General features: G+C 39.7%; 1 protein-coding gene across 1 annotated transcript in view; it reads left to right on the forward strand.

Moving 5' to 3' along the window:
• Zfyve9 (zinc finger, FYVE domain containing 9) overlaps positions 1 to 20,676 on the forward strand; it is an 80,664-nt gene that overhangs the window by 16,090 nt on the left and 43,898 nt on the right. The window contains exons 4-6 of the mRNA XM_013022193.1: positions 12,906 to 13,005; positions 16,216 to 16,392; positions 17,973 to 18,142. Of these exons, the coding sequence (XP_012877647.1) occupies positions 12,906 to 13,005; positions 16,216 to 16,392; positions 17,973 to 18,142 (447 nt within the window). The remainder of the gene's footprint in view (positions 1 to 12,905; positions 13,006 to 16,215; positions 16,393 to 17,972; positions 18,143 to 20,676) is intronic.

Raw genomic sequence — 20,676 nt, forward strand, 5'->3', positions numbered from 1 at the left:
GAAAACCGGAAGTGGCGCTGTAGCTCAAGTGGTAGAGCGCTCACCTTGAGCTGAAGAGCTGAAGGACAGCGCCCAGGCCCAGAGTTCAAGCCCCACGGCCGACCAAAAAAAAAAAGAAAGCTGAGGTCTGAGGGTTGAGAGTCAAAGCCAGCCCAGGCAGGAATGTACATAAGATTCTTTTTTTTTTTTTTTCTTGGTTGGTCGTGGGGTCTGAACTATGGGCCTGGGCACTGTCCCTCAGCCCTTCAGCTCAAGGCTAGCACTCTACCACTTGAGCCACAACTCCATTTCCAGCTTTTTGTGTGTATGTGGTGCTGAGGAATCGAACCCAGGGCCTCATGCATGCAAGGCAAGCACTCTACCACTGAGCTACCTTCTCAGCCCCCTACATAAGATTCTTATTTCCAATTAATCATCAAAAATCTGGAGGTGAAAGTGTGGCTCAAGTGGTAGAGTGCTAACCTAGAGCAAAAAAGCTCAGGGACTGTCCCCAGGTCTTGAGTTCAAGCCCTAGAACTGGTGCGTGTGCGTGCACATGCGTGCACGCGCGCACACACACACACAAATTATCCATATTAAAAATTGAGAATAAGATGGGCACAGGTGGCTCACACCTATAATCCTTACCACGCAGGGGACTGAGATCTTAGGATCAAGGTTTGAAGCAGGTTGGGTAAGAAAACTCTGTGGAACTCTTACCTCCAATAACCATTAGAAAAACAGAAGTGGCTGGACATCGGCGGCTCAGGCCTGTAATCCTAGCTACTTAGAAGGCTGAGATCTGAGGATCGCAGTTCAAAGCCAGCCCTGGCAGGAAAGTCTGTGAGACTCTTATCTTCAATAAGCCACCAGAAAACTGGAAGTGGTGCCATGGCTCAAGTGGTAGAACCTTAGCCTTGAGCTGAAATGCTGAGAGACAGAGCCCAGGCCCAGAGTTCAAGCCCCACAACTGACCAAAGAAAGAAAGAAAGAAAAACAGAAGTGGACCTATGGCTCAAAGTGGTAAAGTACTAGCCTTGAATAAAAAAAGCTTAGGGAAAGCTCCCAGGACCTGAGTCTTATGACTGACAAAAAAAAAAAAAAGAAGAAAGGGCACATTTTGAGGTGAGATGAGGAAACTTGAGACTTTGTTTATGTAGACAAAGCACTTCATATACAAATTTATATATTCACCTTAAAAGAGGACAGCCTGTTGCTTATCCATATATGTCCCCAGTCTAGATGCTTAGACATAGCCACTTTAAAAAGTAATTGACTGTTTTTGCTTTTTTTTTGGGGGGGGGGTCCAGTCATGGGGCCTGAACTCTGGGCCTGGGCGCTGTCCCTCAGCTCTTCAGCTCAAGGCTAGCGCTCTACCACTTGAGCCAAAGCACCACTTACGACTTTTTTCTTTTTGCTTATGTGGTGCTGAGGAATCGAACCCAGGGCCTCAGGCATACAAGGCGAGTACTCTACCACTGAGCCAGCTTCCCAGCCCAGAAAGATCAATTTCTATATACTACCTTCCCATATAACACAAGTTACCTCATTATTTACATTTTTCCTTAATGTAGCATGTACAGTTGATGAGCCAATATCAATACATTATCTGCAACTAAAATCCTCTGAAAAATATACATTGTTCTGTAGTTAATATTAAGGTTCACTGTCAAGGATTTTGATAAATGCATATTATGTATCCTATTATAGTACCACTGCCGTAAAACTCCTGTGCTTAACCTATTTATTCAGCATTCTCCTTTTCTCCTGAGCTCATCTTATTATTTCCATATTTTACCTTTTTCAGAATGGTATATAATTGGGATCACAGAATGTATGTAGCCTTTTCAGACTAATTTTGTAGGCTGGATATTTGGTTCAAGTTGAACAGTATTTGATAGCAAGTTTAAGACCCTGAGATTAACCCATAAGACTGAAAAAAAAAAGGATATGCTGAGTAGTTTCTTTCACTTATGGATTAATGTACTAGAGATATTGCTCAGTGTAGAGTGCTTGCCTAACATGCCCAAGGCTCTAGGTTTTAGTCCCCGTACCACAAGAAAAGAAAAAAACGAGGAAAGAGAAAAGAAATATGTGTCTGGCTCAGGTGTCTTATGCTATCTGTAGTTCTAGCTACTTGGGAGGTTAAGAGTGGAATCATTGAGGTTTGCGGCCAGAAAAAGTTACTGATTCTATCACAAATAACAAGCAGGTGGACTGGGAAGATGGCTCAGTGGTAGAGCACTTGCCTTGCATGCTTGAGGCCCTGGGTTCGATTCCTCAGCACCACATAAGCAAAAAAAGCAAAAAGCCGGAAGTGGCGCTGTGGATCAAGTGGTAGAGTGCTAGCCTTGAGCTGAAGAGCTAGCTGAGGGACAGCGCCCAGACCCAGACTTCAGGCCCATGACTGGACCCCCCCCCCAAAAAAAAATAAATAACAAGCAGAGATAGGATGTAGCTCAGTGGCAAAACAAATGCAGTGCCCTGGTTTGATCCACTGAAGGAAGGAAGGATGGAAGGAAGGAAGGAAAAGAAAGGAAATAGACAAAAATACATTTTAAAAATAACAAGCAAAGCTGGGAGCCAGTGGCTCATACCTATAATCCTAGCTACTCAGGAGGCTGAGATCTGAGGATCATGGTTCAAAGCCAGCCCTGGCAGGAAAGTCCATGAAGACTCTTATCTCCAATAAACCACTAGAAAACTGGAAGTGGCACTGTGGCTCAAGCAGTAGAGCACTCGAGCTTGAGCTGAAGAGCTGAGGGATAGCGTCTAAGCCCAGAGTTCAAGCCCCACGACCGACCAAAAAAAAAAAAGCAAGCAAAACATAGAATGTGGCTCAAGTGGTAGAGTACCATCCTAGCAAGACCAAGGCCTTGAGTTCAAACCCAACACCAAAAAAAAAAAATTATATAAAGCATATACATTTCTGTGTGTGTGTGTGTGTGTGCCTGTGCCTTAAAGTTCAGCCATGTGATTTTGTCACTTGGTAGTATATATCTTTTTTTTTTTTTTTCCGGTCCGGTCGTGGGGCCTGAACTCCGGGCCTGGGCGCTGTCCCTCAGCTCTTCAGCTCAAGGCTAGCACTCTACCACTTGAGCCACAGCGCCACTTCCGGCTTTTTTCTTTTTGCTTATGTGGTGCTGAGGAATCGAACCCAGGGCCTCAGGCATGCAAGGCAAGCGCTCTACCACTGAGCCACCTTCCCAGCCCCATTGGTAGTATATTTCTTACTGCTGAATAATATTCTTTTATCTGAGTTTATATATCCACAGGCCTATCCTTGAACCTATCCATTCACCTATCCGTGGACAGCACCTGTGCCTGTCCTGGGGCTTGACCTGGAACTCAGGGCCTGGATGTTGCCCTTGAGGGTTATTTTTGCTCAAGGCTATAGTACTTAGGTTTTTTTTGGTGATTAACTGGAGATAAAATTCTAGGACTTTCCTGCTCAGATTGGTTTTAAACTGAAATCTTCAGATCTTAGCCTTTTGAGTAGCTAGGATTACAGTTGTGAGCTACCAGTACCCCACTATTCATAGTCTTTTAATTCATTTTAAACATACCTACATTAAATTCTTTCAAAAGTATTTTTGTGTATTTATATATTTGTAAGTAATACATTTCAGTGGAATTAATATTTCTTGATCTATTGACTTCTAGTTGTGATTTATTTGTTTATTTTTGACTCTCCAGTTTTTTTCGCAGCTCTGTAAGGATAAGGGCCTTTTCTGTCTTGATTACTACTGTATTCTCCATCCTACCACCTAAGAGATGATCAGTAGATATTTGAAAAACTGTGAAATAAACAAATCTGTTAATGAAACAGTACATTTTTAAAAACCAACACCTTGAGTCTTAAATGATATCAAATTCATATATTGGATGTAAGAATTTTGAGAAATGGTTTAAATTAGTTGTATTTTTCCTGTTTAAGGACAGATTCAAACAATAATAACTTTATTTCTCTAGTTTCCTTATGTACTGATCGAATCAACTGATAAGAGAACAATAAGTGGTTGCTTTCAAAAGAATATTACTCCTATCTCAACACTTGTAATCTTAGCATTTGGAAGGTAGAAGCAGAATATGCTAGTTCAAGGCCAGCCTGAGCTGCATAGAAATACACTGGGAATGTTAAATAAAGAAATACTGCATGGTAATTCACAGTTCCTTCACTCTGCTTGAAAACCTGCCTTTTAATTGACATTCTAATTTGAACCACACAACTATGTAAGAGGAAAAAAAGAGCTATGTTGGCTAAGAGTAGATGTCACCTATTACATAACATTTATTCATGCAGCATTGTGTTTGTCCTTATCCTCAATTGGTCTCTAAGGATTCTGAAATGAGTTCTGATTTAACTTTATATTCCTAGCATCTAACATAGTATCTGGCAGCTACAAAGTGCTCAATAAATGTTTGTTAATGAGTAAATCAGTCATAGATGATTGACTTATTGCCTGATGTTCATATGTCATTGTGCCAGGTGCTGAGTTAATGATGATATTGTGGTCTTTAACCTCATGGTTGTAAATATCAGGCTAATGACAAAAACTAAACAAATGAAGATAAATTGTGGTAAGAGCAGTGAAGAAAATTAACAGGAGGAGTAATATTAAAAAAATGATGATGGTAAGAAGACAGTCTTTGAGCAATGACATTTTAGATGATACTTGAAAGTTGAGCACTGTTCCAAGAACAGAGGCATTGGGTATGGTGGTGGACACCTGTAATTCCAGTACATGGAGGAAAAAACAGAAGGACCCCAAGTTTGAGGTCAGCTTATTCTATGTAGTTAGTTCCAGACTAGCCTAGAATCCACAGGGGAGACCTTGTCTCTAAATAAACAACCCCCCCAAGAATAGCAAAGAGAAGGGCTGGGAAGGTGGTTCAGTGGTAGAGCGCTTGTCTCCCATGCATGAGGCCCTAGGTTCTATTCCTCAGTACCACATAAGCAGAAAAAGCCAGAAGTGGCGCTGTGGCTCAAGTGGTAGAGTGCTAGCCTTGAGCTGAAGTGCTGAGGGACAGCACCCAGGCCCAGAATTCAAGCTCCATGACCGAAAAAAACAAAAAAGAGAGAGAGAGAGAGAGAGAGAGAGAGAAGAATGGTCCAGGAAAAGAGAGCAGCATGAACAAAGCCTCTGAAGTAGAAAAACACTAAAGGAAAGGAATTCAGTTGGGTGCCCATGCCTCACACCTGTAATCCTAGCTACTCTGGAGGCTGAGATCCAAGGATCATGGTTCAAAACCAGCTTGGGCAGGAAAATCCATGAGATTCTTATTGCCAATTAACTACCAGAAAGCCAGAAGTGGTGCTGTGGCTCAAAGTGGTAGAGCTTTAGCTTTGCGTGAAAAAGCTCAGGGACAGGGTCTGTTAGGAAAATGGAGGAGAAAGGAAGGAAACAGTGAGGACTGATTATTGAGATATAACAGTGGGGGACACAGCCTTCCTGTGGGCTTGGAGTCTGTGTGAAGAGATGGGCTCAGAAATGGGGTCTGAGCAAGGGGGCAGAGGTTAGTGAAAAAGCCAATAGGTCAAAGGAGTTGGGGGGCTTTTTGTTTAAGCCCACAGTGGAATGTTTACAGCCAGGCTTAGATAGATTTCCCTGCCAGCATCAGGCAGTCTGCATATATCTTTGGTGGTTTGCCTAACATCTGTATGTGCCTGGGAAAAGAGGGTGGGAGTCCTTCAGCATCCAGTCTCTGAGTCCAAGCCCCACAACCAACAGAGAAAAAAAAAAAAAAGGAAAAGAAATGAAAGAAATTCGGTATGATTAAGCATACTTAATGAGGAAATAGTCACCTAAAAAGAGAAAGGAACTCAAGTACAGCTTTGCAGGTTATGTAAGCATCATAGTGAGAGCTATGAAAACAGAAGAGGTCACTTAGGGAAAGGGTACAGAGAGAAGAGAAGATCTCAGGGTTGAGACAGTGAGGAGAAACAGAAGAACACAGTACACATCACTGAGAATGAGTAACCAAAAAGGTAAGCAGAAAACCAAGAAAATAGGCTATCTTGGAAGTCAGAAGAGGAATGTATTTTGTGAAAGAAGGGATTAATTAAGTATGTAAAATGCTGGGCTGGGAAGGTGGCTCAGTGGTAGAGCTCTTGCCTTGCATGCATGAGGCCCTGGGTTCTATTCCTCAGCACCACATAAGCAAAAAGAAAAAAGCTGGAAGTGGTGCTTTGGCTCAAGGGGTAGCAGCGCTAGCCTTGAGCTGAAGAGCTGAGGGACAGCGCCCAGGCCCAGAGTTCAGGCCCCATGACTGGACCCAAAAAAAAAAAAAAAAAAAAGGTCATCTGGAAGTAAAGGTGACTTTTTCATATTAACTTTGCTATGAGGGAAAATGGACAAAATTGAAGCAATTATTAGATGGAGAAGTCACTTTGGATGAATTTTCAGAACTGGAGATAGTAACTGTTCTGTAATCCTATAAATGATTATCTAGAAAGGGAATTTTAGGAGAAATAATAGAATGAAGGAAAGTCTCTAAGAAGGCCAGAGTGTTGGCATCTATACATCCACAGTTTGCTCTTCAACAAGGGGAGTACAGACACAAAGGCTTATGGATCTAGTGACTGGACTAGAATAAACTAACTAGGAAGTTTAAAAGGGCTTTCAGTTTTCTGGGGTATAAGTGACAGAAGAGCCCAGAGACTTGTGCATGCTTGTCTAGCAAGTATTGGGCTTCACCCCCAATTCTGAAAAAAAAAAATCAGTTTTCTACTAGGCTGTATTTTCCTACTTTAAGGTAATTTCCGTTAGATGTGCAAGACCATTATATAAAATGGTATATTTTTATATGTAATGTACACATATCACCCCATGTACTTGAAATCATTATTAGACTCCTTACGATAGCCAATACAATACCATAAATAGTTGTTCCACTTACATTGTCATCACTGACACAATTTTTTGTTGTTGTTGTTGGTCATGGGGCCTGAACTCTAGGCCTGGGCACTGTTCCTCAGCTCTTCAGGTCAAGGCTAGCACTCTACCACTTGAGCCACAGCGCCACTTCTGGTTTTCTGTTGGTTAATCGGAGATAAGAGTCTTATGATGTACAAGCAGAAAGGGAAACCAAGGAAACAACCTCATTCATAATAACCTCAAAAAAAAATGTCTAAGAATTAACCAAAGATGTAAAGAAACTATTTAATGAAAAGTATGAAAGCTTAAAGGAAGAAATCATAGAGGACACCAGGAAATGGAAGGGCCTTCCTTGTTCTTGGATAGGCAGAATTAATATAGTGAAAATGGCCATACTGCCAAAAATGATATACAAATTCAATGCAATTCCCATCAAAATCCCAATGATGTTCTTTACTGAAACAGAGAAAACAATCCAAAAATTCATATGGAACAACAAAAGACCTAGAATAGCCAAAGCAATTCTAGGCAAAAGAAACTATGCAGGAGGGATCACAATACCAGATTTCAAGCTCTAATATACAGCCATAATAACAAAGACAACTTGCTATTGGCATAAAAACAGATCTGAAGACCAATGGAACAGATTAAAAGATCCAGAAATAAAATCACATATCTCTGTTCAGCTGATATTTGACAAAGGAGCCAAAGACATACAATGGAAGATGCATGGCATCTTCAACTATTTGTGCTGGGAAAACTGGGTGGCCACATGCAGAAAACTAAAAGCAGACCCCAGCCTGTCACCATGTACTAACATCAACTCAAAATGGATTAAAGACCTTAACATCAAGCCTGAAACTCTGAAACTACTGCAGGACAGAGTAGGAGAGGCACTTGAACTTATACGCACAGGCAGGAACTTCCTGAACAAAGTCCCAGGGTCACAACAAATTGGAGAGAGACTGGACAAAGAGGACTACCTTAAAATAAGTTTCTGCACAAAAAGACATACCTACGAAACTAGAAAGACAGCCAACTACTTGGGAAAAGATACTTACCAGTAATATATCAGACAAGGGCCGAATACCCAGTAACTCAAGAAACGAATCCCTCCCAAATCTAACAAACAATCACTAAATGGGCAAAGGAGCTAAAGAAGAACTCAGAGGAAGAGATAACAATGGCAAAGAAACACATGAGGAAATGTTCATCATCACTGGCTATAAAGGAAATGCAAAGAAAAACGACCCTGAGATACCACCTTACCCCAATCAAAATGGCCCACATCTTAAATTCAGCCAGCGACAAATACTGGTGGGGATGCAGAGAAAGAGGAACCCTATTGCATTGCTGGTGGGAATGTACACTAATACAACCACTTTGGAAAGCAGTCTGGAGGTACTGCAGAAAGCTAAATATAGACCTCCCCTATGACCCAGCCATACCACTCCTAGGCATCTATCCTTTGCAATAGGAACCAGGATACAAGGACACATGCACCTCATTGTTCATTGCAGCACTATTCACAATAGCCAAGATATAGAAACAACTCAGATGCCCCACTACAGAGGAATGGATCCAAAAAATGTGGTATTTATATACAATGGAATATTATGCAGCCATTGCCATTAGAAAGGACAAAATAATAACATTCACAGGGAAATGGATGGAACTAGAACAAATCATTTTGAGTGCGGTGAGCTAAGAGCAGAGAGACAAACAGCACATGGTCTTTGTGATATGTGGATGTTAAATCCAAAATGCAAGGAGATATGACAAAATAAACAGGATTCAAGAAACAAAGGACCTCCATTCAATTTGTCATATTCCTAAATGACCACATAAATGGTTTGCGTGTGTGTGTGCACGCGTGTGTGCACATGCACACATCTGAGGGAAGCTAGGAGGCGGGCAGAGAATCAGAGGGAAATGAAAAAATATACAACAGGGCCCATCAGCTGCACTGGACATTGATGAAAACAAACTAAGCAACTCAAGGGCAGCGATGGGAAGGAGGGAATGAGAGGGCAAGAGGGAACAGCTTACACTAAAAGGAAAGAAATGGGGCTGGGAAGGTGGCTTAGTGGTAGAGCGTTTGCCTTCCATGCATGAGGCCCTGGGTTTAAAAGAAAAAAGCCAGAAGTGGCGCTGTAGTTCAAGTGGTAGAGCGCTAGCTTTGAGCTGAAGAGCTGAGGGACAGCACCCAGGCCCAGAGTTCAGGCCCCAGGACCGGACCCAAAATAAAAAAAATAAAAATAACTAAAAGGAAAGAAATGTACATATCACCCAATGTGGAAGAAATAGTTACATTGTCAAAGCTCATAAAATTCACAAACATTATAGACCATGATAATGACCATTTGCCTTGTGAAGGCTAAAATGTGTGACTTTTAAGTATATCACTATCTCACAATACTGTGAAAGTTGTGTAATTATTTAACCTCAATAAAAACTATTAAATAATTTTTTTATACATGGTTGATTGAGTCTACAAATTTGGAGCCCCGGAATGCACATGACTATACTTAGCTTGAATATTGTAGAAATTGTTTTATTGTTATATTTTTTTATTTTTTATTGTGAACATACTGTACAGAGGGGTTTCAATTACATGGGCAAGATAATGAGTACATTTCTTATCAAGCATTGTAGCCTCCTCCTTTGTTTGCCCTTCACATCCCTTCCCAGCCTCCCCTTGCCCCCCCACCCCAGTCCTTCCCCCCCCCCAGAAATTGTTATATAAATAAATCATCAAAATTTGTCACTTTATAACTAGGCAGATTGTACAGATCATGTTGTGTGAGGTTATTCCTAACCATTAGGTCTAGCCTATCCCTCTGAAGTTTCCTGTTTTGTAAGCTTAAAAATGTTTTTGACTGGGGTTGGAAAGGTAGCTCAGTGGTAGAGCGCTTGCCTTGCATGCATGAGGCCCTGGGTTCGATTCCTCAGCACCACATAAACAGAAAAGGCCCGAAATGGCACTGTGGCTCAATTGGTAGAGAGCTTGCCTTGAAGAGCTGAAGAGCTAAGGGAAAGTGCCCAGGCCCAGAGTTCAGGCCCCACAACCGCCCTCCCCCCCAAAAAAAAGTGTTTTTGACTAAGCCAGGCAATAGTGGCTCTTACCTTTAACCCTAGCTACTCAGGAGGCTGAGATCTGAGGATCTGGTTCAAAGCCAGCCCAGGCGGAAAAGTCCATGAGACTCTTATCTCCAGTAAACTACTCAGAAAAAGCTGGAAGTAGAGCTATGGCTCAAGTGGTAAAGCGCCTATCCTTGAACACAAAGAGACTCAGAAACAGAACCCAAGCCCAGAGTTCAAGCTCCTCAGGACTGGCCAAAAAAACAAGTGTTTATTGTTGTTAAAATTGAGTTATTTTTTGTGAAGTTGGGCATGAAAGATACAACCTTCCCTAGATTAGATGCACATTAATGTTTGTTTTTCATTCATATATTCGTTTATGTAATAATTTTCACTAATCAAGGAAACAGTAAGCAAATATTTTTGATATCTGTTGTGTTTCAGATACAGTGATAACTTTGGAAGAACCTATTTTATTTTATTACAATTAATTTAGAAACTTTGGGGATACTGGTTTCACATTAAAAATAATTTAGACTGGTTTTGAAATGAGGAATAAGTTAAATAAACACAAATTTTGTTAGTTGTGGTAATAAAATTATATGAACTATATGGTAAACATTAAGATATTTGTACAATACAGTTATTTTAATTCTATTTTTAGAACTGACTTGACTTTTGACTAAGCTTCAGCTTTAAGCTGAGGAACATACTTGGATAGTGTGGTATTTTTGGTTTGCACGTTAATATCACATGACAGAAGGAAAGAGGGTCTCTCTTAGGCCTTTTTATAAGGATACTAATCACATTCATGAGGGATCATGACTTAACTATCCCCTAAATGCTCTTTATCCTAATAACATCTCTTTGGGACTTAGGATTTTAACATGAATTTAAAAGGTCATACAGACATTCGTGGCTCATGCCTGTAATCCTAGCTACTCAGGAGGCTAAGATCTAAGGATCAGTAGTTCAAAGTCAGTCCATGAGACTCATCTCCAATCAACCACCAAGAAGTCAAAACTGGAGCTGTATTTCAAGTGGTTGAGAACTAACCTTGAGCAAAGAAGCTCAGAGACAGCACTCACGCCCTGAAGTCAAGATCCAGGACTTGCACTAAACAAAAAGCAGAAGTCCTCACACAGTCAGACTATTGGCCTTATCTATGCCTCAACAGTATTGTGAAAGACTGTCTTCACAGAAGTTTTGTGGTTTAGTGAGGTAGAAAATATATGTAAAGTGTCTAATATTAATATAGTTTGTTGTGAACTTGAATAAGTCATTTAACTATCTGCAATGGTTAATTTTGATGTCAATGTCATTGGATTGAGCCATGCTTTTAATAAAGCATAAGTAAGAGAGAAAGACTTCCTGAATGTTGGGGCAATATCCTATAGAGGGGGAGAGGCAGATGGAATAAACAGAGAAAAAAGAGAAAGCCCACAGCAAAAGCCTTTTTGTTTCTGTTTCCTGGCCTTCATGATATGAGTTGCTCTTTTTTGCCACTATGATGAACCTCTGAAATTGCAAACAAAAATAAATCTTTTCCTTCTGTAAGTTGTGTTCTCTGGTATTTTGTCACAGCAATAAAAAGGTAAATATACCATCAGGGGGCTGGGAAGGTGGCTCAGTGTTAGAGTGCTTGCCTTGCATGCATGAGGCCCTGGGTTCGATTCCTCAGCACCACATAAGCAAAAAGAAAAAAGCCAGAAGTGGTGCTATGGCTCAAGTGGTAGAGCGCTAGCCTTGAGCTAAAGAGCTGAGGGACAGCGCCCAGGCCCAGAGTTCAGGCCCCATGACTGGATCCCCAAAAAGAAAAAAAAAAGAAAAAATAAATAACACCATTAAAACTCAGTTTCTGCCTATAGAAAAGAATGTTATAACCTCTGTTCTCCCTATATTTAAAGGTTATTTTGATATAAAGTCCTTTGAAAACTTAGTTGGTAGCCATAATAGCTTAATATGAATTTTACTTAATAGGAGGGAAAGTAAACTAATGTTAACTTTGGTGTGATGCCTGATCTCTACTTAGCTTTATAAGACAGAGGATACTTCTGAACCATAAAAATTGGAGAAGTAGAATTGCTCCTACTGGGAAGAGCTTTGAAGTTCTATGTGATAGAGAACCCTCAAGAAAATAAACAGGAACCTGAGATTATTGCTGTTTGGTGTAGAATGGAAAAGGAAGTGAGACTACAGCTAAGCCCAGAAGGTGAAAATAAGGTGCTAGAAATTGGCCTGGCTGATTTGGCCTGTCTGTTTTGATTTCTTGTAGCTGGATTGGGCCTATTTTTATGATTAGTTGTGTATTTTGATCCTCACAGAAAACTGGTGAGAACAGCTGGTATGATTATTATTCCATACATAAGGAAAGTAGAAAACAGAAATTAAAACTAGAAATTTCAATCTTGGTTTCATCCTGTTCTAATTCCTTTTGGAACCAAAATAGCAGATGTAACTGTTAAATGTCATGTTTTGTGCATAGAAATTAGCCGAAGGGCAGCTAAGGTGTTTTGTTTTCCCCTGTCATATATTTTCTATGTGACCTTGACAAAGATTTTTATTTTCATGGGCTGGAAAGGTGGCTCAGTGGTAGAGTGCTTGCCTTGCATGCAGGAGGCCCTGGGTTCAATTCCTCAGCACCACATAAGCAGAAAAAGCCGGAAGTGGCTTGTAGCTCAAGTGGTAGAGTGCTAGCCTTGAGCTGAAGAGCTGAAGGACAGCACCCAGGCCCAGAGTTCAGGCCCCACAACCAACAAAAAAAAAAAAAAAGATTTTTATTTTCAGTAAGCTTTCATATTGTTAACAGACTTGTAAATCTTATTCTTGGATTTGAATTTCAACTCCCTGAACTGCATTTGTTTGGAAGTTCTTTAATAATGTAGCACTGGCTGTCAATAAGAAGTAGTATTGGTCTGGTCCCTTGGTAGTGATACTAGTAAATTTCCTATGTTCTTTTCCTCACAGGTTTTCTGTGCTTCCTGCTGTAGCCTGAAATGTAAATTGTTATATATGGATCGAAAGGAAGCTAGAGTATGTGTAATCTGCCACTCAGTGCTAATGAATGGTAAGTATTAAAACAGATTGATTGTATAGTCATTGAGACAGAATAAGAGAATATTTATAAAAAGACTCTTTTTTTCCCTTGGCTTTTCTTTATAAGTTTCTTATCTTCTCAAATGTCAGAACTTCCAAGATATTGAGCTTAATTTCCACATTTTAAAAGTATTTTGGCGTCCCAGAATTCCTGTCTCTAATTTTATGAATTCTAAAGCCAGGTAAGTTTTGTGGGAAGAATGAAGTTCTTTGGAAATAATTGTGTTATATAGAGACAGGTGGGGTGGGGGAATATACTTATCAGCTAGCTGATAGATACTAAAGTTGAACCATTCACTGAGCACTGGTGGCTCATGCTTATAATCCTAGCTACTCAGGAGGTTGAGATGTAAGGATCGCAGTTTGAAGCCAGCCAGAGCAGGAAAGTCTGTGAGACTCTTTTCTCCAATAAACTACCAAAAATAGCTAACAAGTGGTAGAGTGTTAACCTTGAGCAAAAGAAATCAGAGACAGTGCCAGGCCCTAAATTCAATCCCTAGGACTGGCACAAACAAAAAAATAAAACCTTTCCAGAGAAGCTCTCTTTTTCTAGGGAAAGATAACTTACCTTAATAACTTCAAAACAGTTAAAGTTGGAAGTGGTACTGAGCTCAAAGTAGTATAGTGTTAGCCTTGAGCAAATGAGCTCAGGGACAGTACCAAGGCCCTGAGTTCAAGCCCTACGACTGAGAGAAAGAAAAAAAAGCATTCTAAATTAATAGACTTTAATATCAAAAACATTAATACCATGTTATTTCATCATCCATTTTGTTAAAAAATATAGCATGTAAGGTCAAGCAGATATTTTCTTTTCTTTTTTTTTCTCTTTTGTAGTACTGGGGTTTGAACTAAGGGCCTTGGACTTGCTAGATAGGCAGTATGCTCTTGAGCCATGCCTTCAGTCCATTTTGTGCTCTGATTATTTTGAGATAGGGTCTTGGTTTTTTTTTAACTAGGTTCATTCTTGGATCATGATCCTCTTATTTTATACTTCACTCTAGCAGGTATGTGCCACCACACCTAGAGTCTTTCATTGAGATGGAGTTTCAGGAATTTTTTTGCCCAGGTTGGTAAAAAATTGGAACCAGGATATTCCTGACTTCAAACTTATACCATGTCCAACTATTGGTTGAGGAGGAATCTTTCAAACTTTTTGCTCAGGCTGGCCTACTTGTCTTTCCAGTCTGAGTCCCCTATGTATTTACAATTACAGCACCTGGCTGAAAATTGTACTTTTTACCAGTTATTTCTTATCAGTTATCTCTTACCAGTTACATAGATGTGCTATAAGAATAAGGCTTTGAATTTAGGTGTTATATGATGAAAGAATACAGCCAGAAGAGTAAATATAACTATAATTGTTTCTTCTTTTGTGGTAATTAGCAATGAATACAAGGATATTCTAGTTAAAAACAAACTAAAAACAAAAACCATGAATATTCTTGTAGAAGGATAAAATAAAATTGATCAGATTGTGGTATTTTCTTTTTGAATGTGTCTTTGTAAAATGATCAGAATAATTACTAAAAGAAAATGTTGACCCTGGACACTACTGTTGTCTGTGCCTGTTAGTGTGCCTCCTCAAGTCTGGAATTTCAGATCCTTCCTGCTCTGTCTGTCTGCATTGCTCCTAGTGATGTTTTCCTGTTGCTGGCTTATTAACCTTTTGCATGTCAGTTAATCTGATCTGTTCTGATATCCTATGATCCACCCAATTTTCTCCCATTTCTGAATTCTCATATTTTGATCGAATGTGAAACATTCTCTCTACTCTTAAGGGTCATTTTTGGAATGGTGGTTATTTCACTGAGTTGCTCAATTGATGATTTTTATTCCACTGCTTTCATTTTTGGACATATATCCTCAGACAAGAGCATGCGGCTAATTACAATACTTAATACCTCTTTTATTTGATGAGGTCTTCCAGCTTGCTGGCAATTTATTTTAACTTGGCATAGCTAAACATGAAGGAAATGGCAGAGGATTCATATGGAATACTACTTTTTATTAAGCCAAGGAGGCCCTTAACAGGGGATCCTAAGGTAATCTACTTTTCCTGGTTTTTCCAGCATCTTTTCCTCTTGCATGGCTTAGCCTGGTCTTTTTCTGATTATTTAATTTGATGCTTTTCAGTGTTCCCTCTTTTCCCTTTCTCCTTTTCTCTTCCTTCCCTCTTTCTGCCAGTGCTTTCAAATGAACATAGCTTTTGTTACTAGCCTTGTCTTCCAGTTTAGAGGAAATAAATATTCAAAATCTTATGGCTCATTCTTTGATGTTGAATGAGGACTTTTTAAAAAAGATGCTCAAAAATTGGATGGTTTCTATTCCTGGGCATATAGTATATGAACTTCCAAAATAAAATTTATATCTTTTATTTCTATAGCATCTTTCATCCTATTTAGTTTTAAAGACATAGTTGCTATGTCAGTAATTAGTGAAATTAGAGAGTAATAGAATCTTAATGTCTTTGTGATCATTCATATTGATTGATCACATTTATATGATATTGGCACATTTTCATGTTCAAATTGGTCCTGTGCTTTTGAGACACACCAAAGATGTAGAATGCTTGTTATTCCTGGATACTCTTTTACAGGATGACTTCATAAAAGCATAATTTACAGAAATTACCAAGCTGTTTCTCTTAAGCTTTAGGCTTCTGAATTGTTCAAATGAAATTTTTTTCTTACTAAGAAAAGCCTGAATATACAGAAATGAAACAATGGAATTGTATTGTTTTGCCCTTGATTTTGATTTTTGATACAAGTTTATAAAATACTTTAGCTATTAAAACAAGCCAAGAGGCCTAAAGTCTATTCTAGTTACATATCTTTAAGGTCACTCCCTCTTAAGGAAATATATGGTCTCTTTTAAAGAAACCATAGGCCTTGTCTTTATTTTGGAGTCTAGTATCAGTCTCTATTAGAATTATCATGTTACTATTATTCTTTTTAAGAAATATTTAATTCCTTATTTGTTCCAACCAGCTTACTTAGTTAAGTGGTCTTCTTTATTGAATAAAATCATCTGTCTCCTTAATACCTTCACGAGCTGGAAGAGTATTAATACTATGAGTATTAATGAGGAGAAGCTGCATTACTTATTTATCCAATATTGTGGAGGTCTTGATATCCATCATTTTGCAATCCATTCACATTGATTGTGTCTGTATTTGCTTTAGCTCAAGCCTGGGAGAACATGATGAGTGCCTCAAGCCAGAGCCCTAACCCTAACAATCCTGCTGAATACTGTTCTACTATCCCTCCCTTGCAGCAAGCTCAGGCCTCAGGAGCACTGAGCTCTCCACCTCCCACTGTGATGGTACCTGTGGGAGTTTTAAAGCACCCTGGAGCAGAAGGTAGGGGATCATGTGCTATTCTCTCTCTTTTTCCTCACCAAGTTCCTCTGAAAAGGTGGTGGTGTGGCTACAGCACAACTCTTTAAACACTGCAGATAAGTCCCTTCAGATGGTTATTAAAATGGAAGAACAAAGTGAGAAATGTGTCCATACTATATTTGGCCAAATAAAAATAATATTGTATAGCCTGATATTTTTGAGGCACCTCTGAAAATATGCCAATCTCCTCTACAACTTACAAATGGAGTAATGACACTGCTTATAGTTAGAAATACAGAATTTGAAGTCAGTCTGTAAAACCTCAGCCTCATATCTGTCTTAATGTCCTTTGGCAGGAATTTACTAAGTAATGAAAATGAGAGTTTTTTCCTACTAGCCAGCCCAATTCTAGTATTGCTTTTTAGAACTACCTTATTATTTTCTCTTTTCATTTTAAACCTATTATAAAATATGAAAATATTACCTTGCATACATGTACCTTTAAATCTAAAACTTTAATTCTAGTTATATCATGTGACAGGAATTATATGCTCAACTTACTTTAGAATACCACTTCTTTAAAATTATGAGATTGCCAGATGAAAGGCACCTTGCAAATTCAAGGGATTATGAGTATTAAAAATAACAATTATGTATTTCCTTAAGATGATCTTCTCAAGATGTTCCCCCTGATAGTTAAAATCAATCTTCTTTCATTATTTTTGTGTCTTTTGTCTAGGAATATTTCCTTCCCCTTTTGCATATCAGAGAGTTCTATTGAGAGTATCACACTCTTGCCCGTTTTCTCTTCTTTTCAGATCATCCTTTATTGATATGCCTTTGTATTTTTTGAGTTCAGGCTTTCTATCTTATAATCTCTATTCTCTTCTTTTGTCATTTTTGTTGTTCTTCTATACTCGCTCTGTTTTGACTGTTTTGAGTTGATTTCCAAACCTAGATTTAAAGAGATTTCATCAGATGCAGTTTTCTAACTTTTTCCTGTCCTTTCACTGAAATGCAAACTACTTTTGTATTGCCAGATCAGTCTTTTTCTTCTTACAGCTAGATTTTAGCCAAAGATCTGGTCTGTTTGCTTCCTAATTCTTATGTATCTTTGCCAATTCTTCCTTTATTAATTAATATTTCTTCAACATCTTTTAGGGCAGCTTTTGTCCTTTAAAAGTACCATATCACTTTTCCAGATATTTAATTTCTGTGGAAACCTCACATGTAGGAGCTGTGGATTTCTTTTGCTAGATTTATTTTCTAAGCACTTAAAATACTTTTCCTTAGTTTCTCTGTCAGTGATGCTGGGCAGAGTATGTGACATATCATAGATGTGTTTAAGACTCCTTAGTATTTGAAAGCAAAGTATCTTACATCTTTGCATATAGAAGTATTTTACATCTTTGGTATAGAAGCAAAGTATATATTTACTCATATAGTTTTATTCGTTAACCAGTTTCATATACAATTATAGTTTTAATCTATCTAAATAGTGATTTCTTTGTACATCTGGAATTGGTTACCTTCTCTTCTTTGGTGTCAGAAAACCTACCAATGTATCAATGATGCCTGTTTTGTTTTCCTGGCCCCTCAAGTGGCTCAGCCTAGAGAGCAGAGGAGAGTTTGGTTTGCTGATGGGATCTTACCCAATGGAGAAGTTGCTGATGCAGCCAAATTAACAATGAATGGAACTTCCTCTGCAGGAACTCTGGCTGTGTCACATGACCCAGTCAAGCCAGTAACTACTAGTCCTCTACCAGCAGAGGTAAGAAAAAAAATCAGCAATTAAAAGTGAGTACCTACTTTATTCATTGTTAATGCTGCCTTTTGCTAAGTTGAGTTACTTTTGTGTGAAGCTCTCTAGATTTTGGATACAATTTAAGATGAGCAAGTGTTTATTCATGGTATATTGTGTAGGAGTAAAGTAAATGTGCAAAACTCAGCTATTCTTGTTTGTTCTGTATTTGAAAGTTTTTTCCAAGATTTGATTCTCATGAAGAATATTCTCAGGTGAGTCTAGGATGTTGCTAAAGCTAGAGGTCAGGCATTAGCCTGGTATGTTTTAAGTAGGTATGTTTTATTAGGTGGCCCATGAAGAGAACACCACATGCTGTTTGGCAGGAAAAGAAGTTTCTTTACCAAACTGCTGCCCACTCCTTGCATGATGGAGAGGCATGGCCGAAAGGGGCAGCCCATCCCTGAGCCAGGATGTATCTAGGCCAGGAACAGGAAGAGGTGTGGTCAGGTGGGGGAAAGGTGTGGTCACACTGGATCCTGATGTGACCTCAGGTCCTGGGACCCTCCTAAGGTCAGATGGGAGGCATGTGACCCGAGGTGGCCCAGGATGTGACCTAGCTATAGGGAGAGGTGACTGCTTCAAGGTGTGCCAGTTACCTAGGTAACACAGATACTGGGTAGAAACAGCCAAGAGGTAGGTAGGGAGGTGTCTGCACTGGGCCTGCTTGGCCTAGGGCAGACCTTACAGCTAAGAGAGAATACTGGTTCATTGGTCTATTGCTTGCTTACTTGCTTGCTTGCTTGCTTCCTTCCTTCCTTCCTTCCTTTTTTCTTTCTGCCCTTCTCCTTTCCTTTCGTTTCCTTTCCCTTCTTCACATCCTTCCTTCTTTTTTATTCTTTTTTTTTCTTTTCTTTCTTTATGGTGTGAATATTGGGCTTAAACTCAGTTTGAGCATTCTTTTTGTTGTTGGTCGTGGGGCTTGAATTCTGGGCCTGGGCACTGTCCCTCAGCTCTTCAGCTCAAGGCTAGTTCTCTACTACTTGAGCCACAGCACCACTTCCGGTTTTCTGGTGGTTGATTGGAGATAAGAGTGTTTCAGACTTTCTAGCCCAGACTGGCTTTGCAGCGCAATCCTCAGATCTCAGCCTCCTGAGTAGCTAGGATTACAGGTGTGAGCCACCAGTGCCCAGGAGTTTGAGCATTCTTGCTTGGCTTTTTTGATGAATGATGGCACCCTGCAACTTGGACCATACCTCCAGTTCTGGCTTTTTTGTTGGCTAATTGGAGATAAGTCTCAGGGATTTGTCTTCTGTAGCTGGCTTTGAGCTTTGATTCTCAGATTTCATCCTCCTTAGTAGTTAGGATTATAGGCATGAGCCATGAGTGGTTGGCTGAAATACTGGTCTTCAAACCATATTCCCAAGGGTCTGTGATAGCCTTTCAGGAGAGTCATGGTAGGTATGTATGGCTAACAATATGATAATGTTCAAAGACCTACTCTGTTTCTTTCTCTTTAGCACAAGCATCTCTACTTTTGTTCTGTTAGATGTTTCCACTTGAAAAAATTTTGAAAGGTTCCAAAGTTTAAACAAGTTGACAAACTATAGGCTTAATAGATAGAGGACTTAATATTAGTTCAGGGCTAGGAATGTGACTTCGTGGTAGAGTGCTTGCCTAGCATGCATGAAGCCCTGGGTTCGATTCCTCAGTAACACATAAACAGAAAAACCAGAAGTGGTGCCGTGGCTCAAGTGATAGAGTGCTAGCCTTGAGCAAAAAGAAGCTCAGGGATGGTGCCCAGGCCCTGAGTTCAAGCCCCAGGATTGGCAATAAACAAACAAACAAAGTTCATACTGTGTTCTCACTTTGATCTCTGTAGCTGTTCTAGTCACAATTTAGGGTAGGAAGGTACCCGGCTCAACCTCCTATTTATGAGACTTATCCATGTGGTTGTATACATCAAATGTAGTTTTTTGGGGCTGAAGGTTGCTCAGTGGGAGAGTGCTTGCCTTGCATGCATGAGGGCCTGGGTTCAATTCCTCAGTACCACACAAGCAGAAAAAGCTGGAAGTAGTGCTGTGGCTTTAGTGGTAGAACACTAACCTAGAGAGCTGAACAGCTGAGGGACAGTGCCTAGGCCCAGAGTTCAAGCCCCACAACTGACAAAAAAATTTTTTAATGTAGTTTTTTCGTACTGAATAGTATTCTATTAAATGGATATACTGTAACTTATTCATCTCCTTTTTTTTGTTTGTTTGTTTTTGTTTTTTGGTCTGGTCCTGGGGCGTGAAGTCTGGGCCTGGGCGCAGTGCCTCAGCTCTTCAGCTCAAGGCTAGGGCTCTACCACTTGAGCCACGGCGCCACTTCCGGCTTTTTATTTTTTGTTTATGTGGTGCTGAGGAATCGAACCCAGGGCCTCATGCATGCAAGGCAAGCGCTCTACCACTGAGCCACCTTCCTAGCCCTTCATCTCTTTTTTTTTTTTTTTTTTTGGTTGGTCGTGGGGCTTGAACTCTGGGCCTGAGCGCTGTCCCTCAGCTCTTCAGCTCAAGGCGAGCACT

Source organism: Dipodomys ordii, unplaced genomic scaffold (genome assembly GCF_000151885.1).
Source record: "Dipodomys ordii isolate 6190 unplaced genomic scaffold, Dord_2.0 Scaffold61, whole genome shotgun sequence".
Lineage (NCBI taxonomy): Eukaryota > Metazoa > Chordata > Mammalia > Rodentia > Heteromyidae > Dipodomys > Dipodomys ordii.